At 42.6% G+C, this 15,535-nt stretch overlaps 1 protein-coding gene across 4 annotated transcripts in view; it reads right to left on the bottom strand.

The window, feature by feature from the left end:
• Positions 1 to 15,535, bottom strand: part of CPNE4 (copine 4) — a 625,415-nt gene that overhangs the window by 8,711 nt on the left and 601,169 nt on the right. For all 4 annotated transcript variants that reach the window (XM_067033790.1, XM_067033792.1, XM_059064294.2 and 1 more), the window contains 3 exons: positions 9,558 to 9,612; positions 6,523 to 6,574; positions 3,855 to 3,988 (listed from right to left, as the gene is read on the bottom strand). In XM_067033790.1, the coding sequence (XP_066889891.1) occupies positions 3,855 to 3,988; positions 6,523 to 6,574; positions 9,558 to 9,612 (241 nt within the window). The remainder of the gene's footprint in view (positions 1 to 3,854; positions 3,989 to 6,522; positions 6,575 to 9,557; positions 9,613 to 15,535) is intronic.

The raw sequence follows: 15,535 nt of genomic DNA, 5'->3' as shown, positions 1-15,535 counted from the left end.
GGTGGTGCAGTGGTTAAGAATTTGCCTGCCAATGCAGGGGACACAGGTTCGAGCCCTGGGCCGGGAAGATCCCACATGCCGCTGAGCAACTAAGCCCGTGCACCACGACTACTGAGCCTGAGCTCTAGAGCCCGCAAGCCACAACTACTGAGCCCACATGCCACAACTACTGAAGCCTATGCGCCTGGAGCCTGTGCTCTGTAACAAGAGAAGCCACGACAATGAGAAGCCTGCGCACCTTAATGAAGAGTAGCCCCCGCTCACCGCAACTAGAGAAAGCCCGCACACAGCAACAGACCCAATGCAGCCAAAAATAAATAAACAAACAAACAAATATATATATATATATATATATATATATATATATAAAGACTAATTCTGTTCCATGTCCACTAACTACCCACCCCTAGTTCTAGCTGATCAATTTTCAAATTCATTCGAGTTGTCAATTTTCATCCATACCTATGCTTTTTAAGTCTTTTACATTCACAGGGAAGGTGGCCTGAGAGTTTGGAGGAAGGTTTCAGTTGGGTGAAGTGATGGAGGAGCTAGGGAGTTGCAAGGAGAAGGCACAGAAGGAGGCAGCTTGGTGGTCTGGGGATGGAGGGAAGCAGTATAGGAAACCAGGAATGACTCCTCTCAGGGTGTGCCTTGGAGGCCATGGCAGGTGCCGCACCTGGATGGAGACTCATCCTGATTCCTGAGCAGGTGGGCTCGTGAGTGAATCACACTTCTGTGCCCTCATCGTCCACTCCCCACCCTCCCCTAACTCCTGTCTGAACCGATCTTCATGGTCCAGGGCACGGATCTCCCCTACCTGCCGCCTACAATACCCCCAGGAGCAAACAACCTGACAGTCACACGACCACATCAAGAAAGTTTAGAGTTGTTGTGGTCTAGAGCGGGTGTTGGCAAAATATTTTCTGTAAAGGGGCTATAATAAATACTTTAGGCTCTGCAGGCCATAATGATGTCTGTGGCAATGACATAACTCTGCCTGTTAGAATGAAAACAGCCATAGACAGTACTTGATAGGAATGTGCATGGCTGTGTTCCAATAAAACTCTATTGATGGACACAAGTTTGAATGTCATCTAGCTTTTGTGTGCCATGAAATATTATTCTCCTTTTGATTTTTTTCAACCATTTAAAAATGTAAAAGCCATTCTTACCTAGCAAGCCACTGAAAAACAAGTTGCAGAATGTGGCTGGCTTTTCATTTAGAGCAGGGGTTCTTAACCTAGGCTTGCAGACTGTTGAGTTGAAAGAATTCGGGCAGTCTGTGCAGCTGGGGTAAATTAAAGTTTTATTTTCACTAACCTCTAACTAAAACTTATCATTTCTTTCAATTCTAAATATAATCAACAAATAAAATTAGTTTTAACTGTACTTGTGACTGAGTCACTAATAGAAATCACAGAATACGTTCCTGTTTGCAAGTATCTCAACGTGTTATTTACATTCAACACTACTTAGAAATTACAGAATTATTAGGCCAGCCACAAATTCTCATAATTTAATTTTATTACTATATTTATGATGCTTCTATGTCACATTTAAAGATATTTTGCTAACTGCATTTCAATATAATTGGTTTATTTTATAACATATATTTTATTTTGTGCATTTAAAGGCCCTTCTGAGGAGGGGTCCATGGGCTTCACCAGCTGCTAATGGTGTCCATAGAGCTAAAATGGTTAAGAAGCTCTGGTCTGAAGAGACTGTCAAGATTCTAGAACCTGATCCTTCCAGGTTTAATCTAGCTAAAGGTAATAGGCTGCAGACTGTTGGATCAAAAACCTGATGGAAATTTCCAATAAAGGTCACAGTAACAGTTGCTTCCAAAGTCAGGCGAGGAAAGTGCTCACGGGTGAAATATGATAGTCTTTGAATGTACTTGAGGTCCTGCTTACATAAGGAGAGGACTTTTTTTTTCTTTCTGGAAGAGTTCCACAAAACTGAGGAGAAAATCCTACAGCCACAGACTTCCTGGCACCACTTGCCTACAAGGTTCAAGGTTAGGACCCTTAGCAATCAGTGATAACAAAGGGGCCCTGGACCACACACTGTTCAAAAGATAATGGAAACCTCTGGGGGAAAGCATCAGTGCTCCTGGTCTATAGGAGTGAGTTATTTGGGGAGATGTGGATTAGATGATTCCAGTACTGTTTCCTGACCTGTCCTTTCAGAGCAGACCCATCTGTCCCTGGAGGAGTAAGTAATAGCCAAAACCTCATGCTGGTTTGTATTAGTCCAGAACTCAGACCTATGTCAGATTCTCTTTATTCCTGTGAGTTCTGGTACCCCAGGGAGGCTGAGATGATTCAAACTGGGCTCCGGGGAGCCCTAGGGATGCCTTGGATGCTCTTGGGGATAAAGGGAGTCAAGGAGAATAGACAAGTTTGGACCCTATCCTTCAGCCCAGATTTAGCAAAAATAGTCTGTTTTCTTAAAATCTATTTTATGTGTTTGGTTTCTGAACAAGGTATTATTTGAAGTATTTGAATTTGAAGTCCTGGTGATTAAAAAAGTTTAAAAATAAAATGAAATACTGATCTTCTCCAACCCTACGCCTAATCTTGCATCTGAGAGGATTCAGATTTGCTTCAAGGCCTCTGTGGGTTTGGCAAGATGGAGATGCTATTGACTTTGACAAATGTGGTCTTCACAGGGGTGTTGGGGAGCAAAGTTTGGGTGGTACAGGTGGAAGGGCCAATGGGAGGAGAGATGGAGGCAGTGAATATGGGCAGTTCTTTCAATGAATTTTGCTGTAAAAGAGAGTAAAATAAAGCACAGTACCTAAAGGGTAAAGTGGTGTTGAGAGAGAGTTTTGAACCTAAACAAGAGATATTGTAACATGCTTTACTTGCTAATAGGAATGAGTCTTCAGTAGAAAGGGAAAAATAGGTGATGAGGAGAGAAAGGGAATATAAGTATGAAGTCAGTGTCCCTAATAGTTGGGAGGTGTGTGCTGCAGTGCGCAGAGCAGAGGTCGCCATGAGATGGGAGTGTGGTCCAACCCATCCTAACACGAGGGAAGCTGAGAACACAGGCACAGGGCAAGGGGGTCAGATGAGCTCACATAAGAAGGTGAGGGAGCAGCATATCATGTTCTTCATGCAAATTCAGTGTCTTGTAAGCCAGGATAAAATCACAGAGAAAATTTCAGACATTAGCAATATTCTACTAAATCTGAGAAAAGGTCATAAAGCTAAAAAAGGACATAGGACATAATGACGGTATTGAAAAATGATGCACAGAAAAGCTATTACAGAAATATATTTAAGTCTAATATATTAGGGGAGAAAAACAAACTCTATTTGGCCTTGTAACCTTGGTTTGCATTTTTCTTAAGAAAACCACTAATAGGACCTGAAATAAACCTTCAGTGTGATGTTGTGTGTTACTTCACTTGACTACCAGGCGGAAGAATAACCCATTGTTTTACTTCACTTCCGTCTGTAGTCTGAGTACACTGGAAAGCAAGCTTAGTTTGGGACAGTTGTTTTTTTTTTCCTTCCTAGGAACTGAAGATGAGTATGAGTATTATGAGGATGACCTACACTCCAGTGAATATAGTGGCTTTCCCTGTTGAAGGCCTTCTGTGTTCAGGTAACATTGCAGACATTTGAGTTGTGTCATCTCTAAACCTCATGTCAATCCAGCAGGGATAGGCATGATTATCCCCATTTTTCAGGTGAGGAGACGGAGGACAGGGGGAAGGTTAAGTCACTTCTTCAAACTCACACAGGTAGAAATGCAAATTTATTGTCAGATTGGGATGGGTGCTATGGCCAGTATCCAGGTGAGGATGGGTAAATGCCCATTAGCAGGCAGACCACGTCTCTCCTTACCGACGCCTCCTTAGTGTTGGTCTCCTCTGATGCTGACTTGGCGACCTTCTGGATGATGGGAGCGATGTTGGTGGGGCCATAGAGCTGGAGTTTGGGAAGGCAGCTCTGGTAGGCTTCCACAACTCCTTGAATCCCTGAGGTGGAATTGAAAAAGATCAATAGCTAAATAGTCCCCCTAGATATATTTATAATCAAACACACACACACAAATGAAGCATTAACTTCCCCCAAATAGTCCTTATCAATAGCACATTTATGTTCTTAAGATAAAAAAGAAAATACCACATCTGGGCTGGTATTTCTGCCTCCACTCCCACTAAAATCATTTTCTTTATTCATTTTACTTATTTTTTTTTTGAAGTTGACTTGGGAAGAATTTATTAATGAATGATTGTGTTTGCTACAGAATACAAACAAGCTTTTTATGACAAAGAGTATATTCTAGACCCATTTAAAAAATTCAGTTACAAACCTATGTATTCCCAAATCTTTTTCTACACTTTCAAAAATAAGGGATTCATATTGGGAATATTTTGAAACCCTACAACTTAAAACTCAGAGAGAAATCATTTTGGTCTGAAATCATTCTCTTTAAAGGTTCAAGTCAAAAGCGATCATTTCCACCAATGTCTCCCTTATGTCTCACCTTACACAATAGATTTCATTAGATCCTCCTATTGTAATGAAGCCAACATTGTACCCATTTTACAGGTAAGAAACTGAGGCTCAGAGAGGATTCACACCCAGGTGTGTCTGGCTCTAAGGGGCATGTTAACAGCTTTAACATCCCTCTCATTTTCACACCGTCCTGTTGACTCTAGTATAACTACCCCAGGCCACCTATGTGACTGATATGTACCCACAACCATCCCTCCAGATGTTAAAGTCCTTGTGGGTAGGAATTGTGACTTTCTTTCTTATGAGCTCGAGGCAGGTTGGGCACATGGTAGCTGCTCCCCAAATGTGTGATGAATGAGCAAAATGATGGTTACACTCGTCTGCTGGGGACTGTAGTACAGGTGAGTGACGTCCATCACCATGGGCACTCCTCATTTAAGGGGGGCTTTCCATCCAAGCGATCATGACGGGTGGGCTCTGCTGGAAGAGGCAGCCCTGCTAGCGTAGCTCCTCCCAGAGTAAGTCTTGGCTGCACATTGAATGTTCTAACCTTGATCCCACAGAGACAGTCCCATTACCAATTATTTTTGTTCAAATGGTCCTCTCTGTGTCTGTGCCCGTGTTACCTCTCTCTTCCCCTGTTTCATCTCATCCTCCTGCACCCCTTTCTACCCTGAAACAGCACACTGGTCCTGTTTTAAGCCTGAGAGACCCACAAAGCCCTGCCTGTGATTGTTTTCCCTCCACATCCTGCCAACCAGATTTTGGGCATCTTGGATGAGCAAGTTGTGTTCTGTTCTGCCTTTATATACATGCATGTAACAAAATGTGTATGAAAATGACTGAAAGTGCTGCATTCTCTTTTTCCTGTCCCAAAGTCTGCCATTCTAAAGACAGGTGCCAAATCATTACATAGCCTGGTTTTGAAGTTAAGTGATGCTGAACAGAAGCTCTTTGTCTGTTTTCGTTTTTGAGGTTTTGCCTAAGATAAGCAAGTCTGAGTTCTCTTCCAAAAATACCAGGCAGGTGAATTCTAAGATGTGAAATGGGTTAACACTGGATATGTTCTTCATTCTGCTTTGATGGAAAACCATTCTTACAGTTGAAGAGTGGGAATGGTTTGAGATGAGGGAAGCCTAAACTGTAATAAACTTGGAGTGAGGGATGGTGAAAGGGAATAAGGGCAAAATGGAGATCTGGTCTCAAAGGTTGTTGCGTGCAGACCCAGGGATATTGATGGCATGTTCTTGGACAGTTAGTGCCAGATTTGTGAAAGAAACTGCGAGATATTCTACATCTCCCACAGGATCTGAATTAACCTTGTTCAGCCCCTTCTTCCTCTACAGGAAGGAAGAGAGACACAGACATTTCCACCAGCCCACTGCAAAAATGTCTTACCATTTTCATAGCAACAGGTGTACTTGGCTCTATTTATTATTTAGAAATCAGGAAAAATGATTCTAGGATACAATTTATCATCATAGTCATCATCATTATTTTGTGGAATGTCTTAGGGAATTTCTAGCTGGAAATAACATAATACAGACCAAAGCCTTTGAGAAGGCTCTTTCTGGCACAAAACCATGAAGTAACTTGTTTGAAGTTGTTGAGGGCATATCCTTTGCCAACATGCTGAAAGCGTCACATGATCTCCACGCTTCCCCCCTTCCTTATTACTTCACAGAGAGGAAGTTGTGCAAAATAAATACTTGATGACAACTTGGAAAGCAGAAAGAGGGGTACCTCATCACTGCCCATCAGGTGACCCTTCCCTCAAATTTTTTTTTTTTTTTTTGCCAGAGGAATCCAGAATTGGAATCAATATTCTTGCTGTAAGCTCAAGACCTCTTCTGCATTCTGTCTTTTCCAGCTCTTACGTCTCTGCTCTGTTGTGGCCTTCAGAGTACTTGTTTATTTGGGTCCAGCGAGCCTACTTCTCCTCTGTGGACAATCATCACTGACATACTGCATCAGGAGAGAGAAACTAAAATGGAAAAAGTACTAAGGGAAGGGCTGTGAAACACTGACTTCCTTTCACGTTGTGATTTACCTGCACATTCTGGGTTGTCTTCATTAAAGTTGATTGCGAAGTCGTGAGATACCTGGACACCAATTAAAATTTACAAAAGGAAGAAAGGAGAATGACAACATTAATCCAGTAAGGAGGCACTGGGGCTTAGAGTTTGCCAACAGATGCTCATTACATTCATTATGTGTCAAGCAGCGGGAACCATTTTAAGCCTTTACACAATCACTCTGAAATGGAGGGTGGATTCTAAGCTCCCTGTGGAGTTGAGGTGACAGGGAGATTTTCTAGAATCAGATAAATGCTGGCAGGAGGGGGAGAATAAGGCATATGAAAAAAAAAATCCAAGAAAATATTTCATAAAAATGTAACTCCAAATATCTTCCGAATAGAAGTGGCCACAGACCAGAGGCTTAGATTTGGTTGAGTTCTATTTGGACCCAGTGATTAAAAAATGATAACTCAATAACCTAAGCTGTCTGCTTGACATGGTCATGGTTACAAAGGCTCCAGCAAAGCTGTTGACATTTAAGACTCATTCTAACATAATATACAGAGCTGCCAGGCGGGAGGATTTTCACATACATACAGGTAAAAATAGACTCTTGCTTTTGGAAAAGTAATAAAGTAATAATTCCAATACAAATTCCTCTACCTGGCAGGACATATGTACAAGGTCAAATAATATGTGGTTTACTTTTTTCTTTCTAAAACCTGATAAAATTAGAGGGGTGTCCTGGCATCTAGACATTTTTACTGGGTCACCTGGAATTTTACTGAGACTTCCATTTCAAAGGCTATTTCCCACAGGACTGACTCTCTGGGGTCTAGAAAATAGGTCATTGTGTTAAAAGACCCCTCTTTCCTCAGTGGGGGTCAGAGCTGATGCTATTGGTGCCTCGCTCACACTCCTTTGCCCTTGGTTTTTCCAGGCAACTCGGCCGACTGCCAACCAACCTGCCTGCTTTATTTACCTTAAGTTTTTCTTGGGCTTCCAGAGCCTGCTTTGCCTGCCCAAGTGATAGGCTAAAAATGGTGGGGAATTAATATCCCCTGGGAGTAATGTCCCCAGGTAGTAGCTCTTCATCATGGGCTGATGGGAGGTGGTGTGTCAATATCCCATCTCTCTTACCCCTTGGGGTCTGTGTGTGTCTGCATTGTCTCAGCTCTGGCTGTCCATGCTGGTAATGGCTTGTTAGTAAACCCTATGTTGACTTCTCCCCATTTCCCCACTCTCTACTGAGGTTTCCTCCACCTCTCAAATAAACTACTTGCCTCCAAATCCTTGTCGCAAGGTCCCAGGAGAGCACAAACTAAGGCGGAGGTGCTTGTGGCTCAGTTTCAATGCAAAGTGAGATTTTATCCTCAAGAAGTAAGTCATGGTAACTTTGTAAACACTCTGGGGGGCACCTGAGTTGCTGAGAGCATCAGGGCCTCTCTGGGGTAGAGGGGAGATGAGGCATGGATAAGGGTATCTGAATGGCTTTGGGGGAGCAGAGTAAGGGGTGCCTGTTAGGGTAGCAGGAATAAGTTAGCTGCCAGTCTGAGTGGAGCCAGGGGATCAGGACTTTAGCAAACAGCAAGAAGAAGTTGCTTCAGGAGGGCGACCAGGCAGATGTCAGGGATGAGGACAGGAAGGCCTGGAGCCAGGTATGCTGCACACCTTTGTCCTCAGCCCCACTGGGCCAAGCTGAGACCGAAAGGCTGTCTGGGGGGATGTGAGGAGGACAATCAAGCATCTCAGGGCAGCTGGACTGGTGGTTGTCCAGGTGCATTCCAGGCTCGAGGCTCAGCACCTCTGCGAGGAAGGTGGGCACCCACCTGCCCACATTCTGGAACTGATACCCCATCTGAAGGGGACTGCATCTCCTGAGCTCTGGCTAATACTTTCATGTGTAATCTTTTAATTTTAGTCTTATCAAGCCTTTCAGTTTTTCCAGAGAAGCCAGAAATCTGACATTTTATATGAAATTGTCTAATTCTTAAATAAAACTGTGTGTCAAATAGAATATGGCCTGACTAATGTCTACAGGCCACCAGTCAACAGTTCTTGTTCTATATTCTTCCCCCACCATGTACTCATTTCCAACAAATGCTTCTAGAATTCTGTAGCATGGTCAGCAGGAAGGCCAATGTGGGCTACAAAGCAAACAAGGAGGAGGACAGGTCAGGGAGATGGGCTACTCCATCATCTCTCACTCTTGCTGGAAAAGGGAGGTGAACTCCCTCTTTCACTGAAGGCCCTTGGTCTGACGGCTCTAGGGTGGAAGCAAAAGTTGGCATCTGCCTCCTGCTGTGCAGCTCAGACAAGGTCAGTAAAAGAGAAATTGATGACTGGGCGGTATTGCTGGCGCTTAGCTGGGACCTCAGAGGCTTCCTGAGGCTGCAGCAGAAGCCCTGCTCCTCTCCAAGGTTCTCTCACCTGGGAGGCTGAGTCCCTTGTGGAGAGTGTCCCACAGGGCCATCTGGTATACCATGGGAGAATGCCTCAGTTCCACTGCAGCACAAATCTCTCCACGTACAGTCTCTGCCTTCTTTGTGACAAATCGTCATCGAGACCAAATAGGATTCCCGTGTCTTTACATGAACCTTTCAGCTCCAGATTCTCTGAGCCCGAGCAGCTCTTTCTTCAGGATTTTTCTGTGTCTCCCACAAAAGACTGGTGCTTAGGGACTTGGAATGAGGGAGTCTGTAGACCTCACTGTCATGGACTTTCACTGTCAACATGGTCAATAGGGTCTTTCTCCAGGGGAGATCTGAATACATGGGTTCTGAGCCACTGGAGATCAACTTCCGAGTGTTTCCACAGTCTCTGACTATGTCTATAAGAAGTGAAACAATGGAACACTTCATTTGGAAATGACTCTGAGAAGGCCAATCCAGAATACCAGGAGATTGGCTGTCATCAAAACAGAGGCTCCGTGGAGCTAATCTCACTGGTTCTGAAGACCACTTCTGCCTCTTTGGGCCTTTACATAATTATATCAAAGGTCAAAAGAGTGAGAATCCTGTGAGGGAAACCCAACTCATCCTTTGTTTATAGCAAAACACTCACTCACCGTGTACTCTGGAGGTATCCTGGCACCGAACCCAAAGGCTGGGAACATTTTGTCACTGAAATTTAAAAAAAGAAGTTGCTACATTTGTCCATCTAATGAGGAAGAAGAACACAAACTTGCATTACCTTGCTAGAATAGGTCACTATGCCAAATACTGACTCATGCTTCTTGATTACCTGTGGCAACAGGGGATAGCAATAATGTGAGTAACTAAAATCAAGAAATAATCCCCAAAGTTCATCACTTTACTGCTTTCCTACACTATAGGTGAGACGATGGGCAGGAGAAGAATAAACATTGATTGGCGTTACAATATGCCAGATATGATGCTAGGCCATGTACATACTTAGTTAATTTCCACACAATGTTTGAAGGTCCACCTACTTATTATTCTTGTTTTACTGATGAATAAACTGAGTCTCAGAAAGGCTAAGAAAGTGACCTAAGGTGTTTACCAGTCAGCACTGTGTAATTCCAAAGCCCATGCCTTTTCTATTATAACATCATAACTTACTGATTATGTACAGCTTTAAATGTGATTTCCTCTTGCACTTCCCATAACTGGGCCTCCTGGTCAGATCACAAATAAGACTCTTCTTAAGCAAAATTTGTGCTGTCAGGGGATTGTTGCAGTGGGGCTCAGGAGTATTGCTCTTGGAAGAAGGCATGTCCCCCTCAGGCTATCTACCTTTTACTTTCTCTCCCATTAAAAACACAACTGATATTTGCTCTTGGAACAGTTCTTCCATTTCGTAGTTCTTGCAGAGCCAGCCAAGGAGAAAAGGAAATTCAGATAAGGGCTCACTGCCCCAGAATGTCTCTGGATGCAAAAGGGGAGCCCCAAGCTGAGAAGTCAAAGGATCAAAGCCAGAGCATCACCCATCACTATCTAACTGATTTAGAGGTCATCAGTAGCCACTGATGGCTTTGATAGAACTTCACCAAAATACAGCCCATTTGACCAAATTTGGGGCAGGGGTTGGGAGGTACAAGGAAACCAGAATTCTCTGAAATCAATGTCTAAATTTGTCAGAAAATCACCAGTTCCCTCTTTCCCTTTCTGTTGTGTAGATATGGGCTTCATGGGGCATTGTATCTAGTAGGTATTAGAAAAGGTATTAATGATGATAAATAGAAAATCATAAAATCGTATAAAGGATTAGCCACAGCTCTGAGAAAAAAATACTTCTGGTCCTTGGAAATATTGAAATACTTTGTCTCAGAAATTCCTTCTTAGCCAAGACAAGCAGATGTGGGGAGGAATCAGCAAGGGAGATTTTAGACGTACTTTCTAGTTAAGTCTGGAAGAAAACTGTTCTGGGTGGGGTATGGGTCCTGCTTCTTCCAACTTGGATGGCTCAGAAGTCAAAATAGAGAAACCTAGAAGGCTTCACACTTTTTAATTTCTTTGATAAGTTTAGGAGGGGTGAGATTTAATATTCCACCCATTTCTAATCACAAAACCAGTGTTCCAGACGTTATGATATTCCTTTTAACCCTTCAAGCTACCCTTGTGGATTTAAGTTTGCTGAGCATGATGCACTGTTATATAACCGAGTTTCAAGAGTAGGGAGGTAGGGAAAATGCCTCACCTACAAGGGGAATAATTAATGAGTCAGGTGGGCGTCAGTTCTCTGAAGTCACAAAGACTCTAATAAACATACTAAAGAAAAAAATTCAAGCCTAAGCACAATAGATTTAAGCATTCATTTTCCCTGATTAGAAATAAAACTAGGCAGAGATGAGTCTTATTATGCAAGAGGCTAGGGAAGGCAAGCTGTGCACACAAGCAAGCATCAGCATGCCAGCACATCAGGGAACTTAAGATAGGATCCACCAGCACTGAGAAAAGGGGTCATTTAGCAATTATTGAGGACTTGATTGGTAGAAACTTCCAACCTGGAAAATTCAGGGCAAATCACCACATTGCTGAAGGCAGTATTTCTTACTATTGGAATAAAATAGTATAAAATACTATCTAAGAGCCCAGGGTCTTCAGTGGCAATGAGCTTGCTGTCTTGAACTTCTTAGGGAAAGACCTTGATCGATGATCTGCAGATGGAAGATGCATTTCTACCCTCCCTGGCAAGGAAAAGTGGGCTAAAGCAAGAGATTAATAAAAGAAAAGACAAATGACTGCCTCCGTAAGGAAGTGAGATGAACTCAGAGCAAAATAGCATTTCAGAACAACTAGACATTTAATAAAGGCTGTTCTCTAAAGCAGTGGTCTTCAAGCTAGGGTACATGAAAATGCAAAGCTCTTCGAGGGATATGAGAGCATGGCTTCTGTGTTTTTAAAGGAAATCAGTATTCAGTTCCTCTACCTCCCCACGTATCCTTTACTGAAATTAATCTTCTGGGAACATCTCTGATGGAAATACCTGCTCCTCATTCACACCTCCCCTCTCCCAATTAACCTCTGCTCACCAACTAGGAATCTCAGCCACCATGGTGCATTGCTCCCGATTGTAAAAGCTCCACAGCAGAAAATAAAGAGACACTTCCTGATGTGAATGACTCACTAGCAAACAACTGCTTTTGTAAGTCAGGTAGTTGCTCAGTTTTGCTTTAAAAAAATTGTAGGAAGTGCTGATGTCAGGTGGTAGATCATTAAAAATACCTTTTGATGATAGATATGTAATTTTTTGATATAAAACTTAGAATTGAAAGAATTACATAATACTCGTCGGCAAACTCTTTCCATTACCATGGACCTATAAAAACAAGCTTTCTTAGTATTTACATTGATAAAAACAAAAAACTGATGGATTAGAATTGATGCTAGATTTTCCCATTCTGGTCATAGGTAGGAGTCATCCACAGATATGTAAACTAATTGGGAAAATAACCTACTATCTGTTTCATTAAGATTTTTTCATTTCTATTTTTTATAGGTAATAATCAGGTCTTGAAATTTCACAAATATTTATGATCAATTACACACTAATAAGGATTATAATAAAAACTAAACCAGAAGATATTTTAAAAATACTTTGAATCTTTTCATTACAGTAAATTTTAGAGATTGGAAACTTAAATATTTATATTCATATTTTAGTTAAAGACATGTATGATACAGTGATCAATAAAGGAATTTCAAACCAAAGTTTTAAAGATACATTGGAATGAAGTTCTATGGGGGAAGGGAATATAAATATGAGTTCATGAAAAAGAAGAAACAAAATTCTCAGCTCAAACTGATGAAATTGTTCATGCATTTTTTAAATGGACGATGGTGGGTATCAAATAGCTATGGCATTTAGATTCTGCTGGATCCATTTGCAAGAGTTAGGTAAGAGTTTTATTTTTAAATGTCCATATTTACATTACACTAGAATTTTCATTCTTTGTCACTATTTAAACTCTTGATGGAAAATGTTATATTTCAATGCAAAAGTGTATGAGGGCTCTATGTTTTAACACTCTTTTTAGGAGTATGTGAGCCAAAAAATTTTAAAGGTCATTGGTCCAAAATGACTTTTAAGTCTGACACTATAGTCCTTTTCCCTTTTGTGTAAGAGTATTAAAGAAACTAGCCTCTATCACTTATCAAGTATGTACAAAAGGCAAAACTTTTGTATCTAATCCTTACAACCACTCTGCAGGGGAAGTTAGATAAATCTTTCATTTGCAGTCAAGGAAACCAAGACCCAGTATAAGCTCAGGAGAATAAAGGGAGCCGAGCTGGGATTTGAACACAGGCCCCACTGTCACCAGGACCCTGCTGACTCTGCCCTTCATAGGACGTTGGTCTGGTCTAATGATTCAGAATAATGTGCTATTAACAACAAAGAACAGAATTAGCAGAACTCACCACCCCCAGGAGGCCCTCCTCGACTGTCAACCTCTCTTCCCACAAAGGATAGAGTTAATCCTTCCTTCCTCATGTGTCCCCATCCTTACATAGGCCACGTAGGGCTGTGATTCATTTATGTGACTTTCTCTCCCATGAGACTGTGACCCACTTGAGGGGAATCCATGCTTATTAATCTCTCTGTGTCTTTACAGCACTGCGTTAGGGGGGCCTGGCACCCAGTAGGTCCTCAGCCACTCCATCTCACCTATCTCTCCCAATTTAACTCTGGGTCTCAACGCTGGATGCCCATTGGAATTAAAAATCCTGATCCTCAGGATGTGCACCAGACTAATTAAATCAGTGTGTCTGGGGGTAGGGCCCAGGTACCAGCTTGTTTTAAGGCTTTGTGAGTGGTTCCAATGTGGAGCCAAGGTTGAGGACAATGGATTGGTGTCGGCGACCCTGCCTTCTGACTTCTAACCCAACCCTCTGCACTCGAACATGCCTGTGTCAGTTCTAACCTTGCCTCTGCACTGCTCTGAGCACACCTCAGAGGAGACGCCTGCCTCAGTGTTTTCCAGGACCCCTGCCTTATTCTGGGGTGACCAAGCCTATCAAAGGTCAGTGTATTTGCAAGCAATGTACCGTATTTATACTCTCTTGGTAGCAGCTAGACCAGCCTTTCTATGAGGGACATGGCAGGTGGTCAGAGACTCACATCTCTGTTGAGCCCAAGGAATGGATACCATCTTGGCCTTGAGCAGCCTAAAGACACCAGGTTGTTCGTAGGAGCTGGGGAAGGGCTACAACTAACCGGGAACAGATGAGTTCGTTTGTGAGCGCACGTTCTTGGGGAGCTGGAGGGGAGAGGGCAGGGGTCTCTCTCTCACAGGTGCAGAGAAAATGGGCTGGCAGGGCTGCCTTCCGGGCTCAAGACCTGAGTCTGGCCTCCCCTCAAGGCCATCCTGAGAACTCCGAGCTTCACGCGTCTCTCAAGCTGTTCAGCTTCACGGATCAGCTCATCATGACCTGTGAACAGTGACTGTACAAGGCAGGAAGAAAACCCTTGGCTGTCAGAGGCTGGGAGGAATTTCCAAGCCTCCTGGGGATTAAAAACCTCCGTGTCTCTGCAGGAGGGGGAACGGCGCCTTCTGTCAGTTTTTATTGAAGTGTTTCCTTTTGACAAACAACCTCACTGACTTTGATGCAAGAATAAATTAATTCCAAAGCCCCGACTTGAAATGTCCTGACTTCCTGTCTATTGTCTTTCCACCCACACAGAGGAGAAGCGGTGGAACCTTGTCAGTTTTCAAGAAGCGATTAGTGTGCCCATTTCAATGCTGAGGTGCCTTCTTTATATGAAAAATAAAAAAGCTCAACTGAGCTGAAGAAACCTGATTTTCTTGGCCAGTTGGGGCCGACAACTTTGGTATTTTATTTTTAAATTTTTAAAAGAATCATTTGCGATGATTCTTCATGTAACCCCAAAAGTGTCATCTCTTACTTTTAGAATGAATCTGTATTTTTCAGGGAATACAAAATCCTCACCAGGCTTTGTCTGGCTCACGTTATAAAGGGATAACAGCTCTAAAAGATGTGCAGCTCCCTCTGACTGTTGTATCTGCATCTTTCATGCAAGGTAATCAGGAAACAGAAGTTCTGAAGTTTGTCCAGTAAATCTGCTGCAGAACCGCAGCAAGAGCTCTGGGTGTCAGCATCTTAATTTCTGGCCAGCCCACCAAATCTCCTCTTTGGAATTCATTATTACACTGCCTTGTGCCTTGCAGAGTCAGTCAGAGTCAACTTTATTACTAAGCAGCTGTTGTGTTGTATTAAGTGCTTTTACCTACTTAAACTCTTTTATGACAATTTCAACATTTAAAAGTTATTAAGAATCCAGAAGATGTTCCCTCTCTTCCTTCTTCTCTCATATGGACACACTTGTGTGTGTGAGTGTATGTGAGAGTGAGAGAGAGAGAAAGGAGAGAATTACTGTGTTGTTGTTTTGGGGATGTTTGGAGAAGTTTCTGACAGTGAGGATGCAATATGTCCATCTTTTCCCTCCTTGGTAGAAATCTCCATATGACACGAGTCTCTCTAAGAACCTCCCCAAATTGGGGCCTAAAGAAATCAGAGCTGATATTCAAGTTGTCTTCACAGACAATATTTCAAGGTTAAGTAC

The sequence above is a fragment of the Kogia breviceps genome, chromosome 5 (assembly GCF_026419965.1).
Source record: "Kogia breviceps isolate mKogBre1 chromosome 5, mKogBre1 haplotype 1, whole genome shotgun sequence".
NCBI classification, from domain to species: Eukaryota; Metazoa; Chordata; class Mammalia; order Artiodactyla; family Physeteridae; genus Kogia; species Kogia breviceps.
This window is presented reverse-complemented; position numbering and strand designations above follow the sequence as displayed.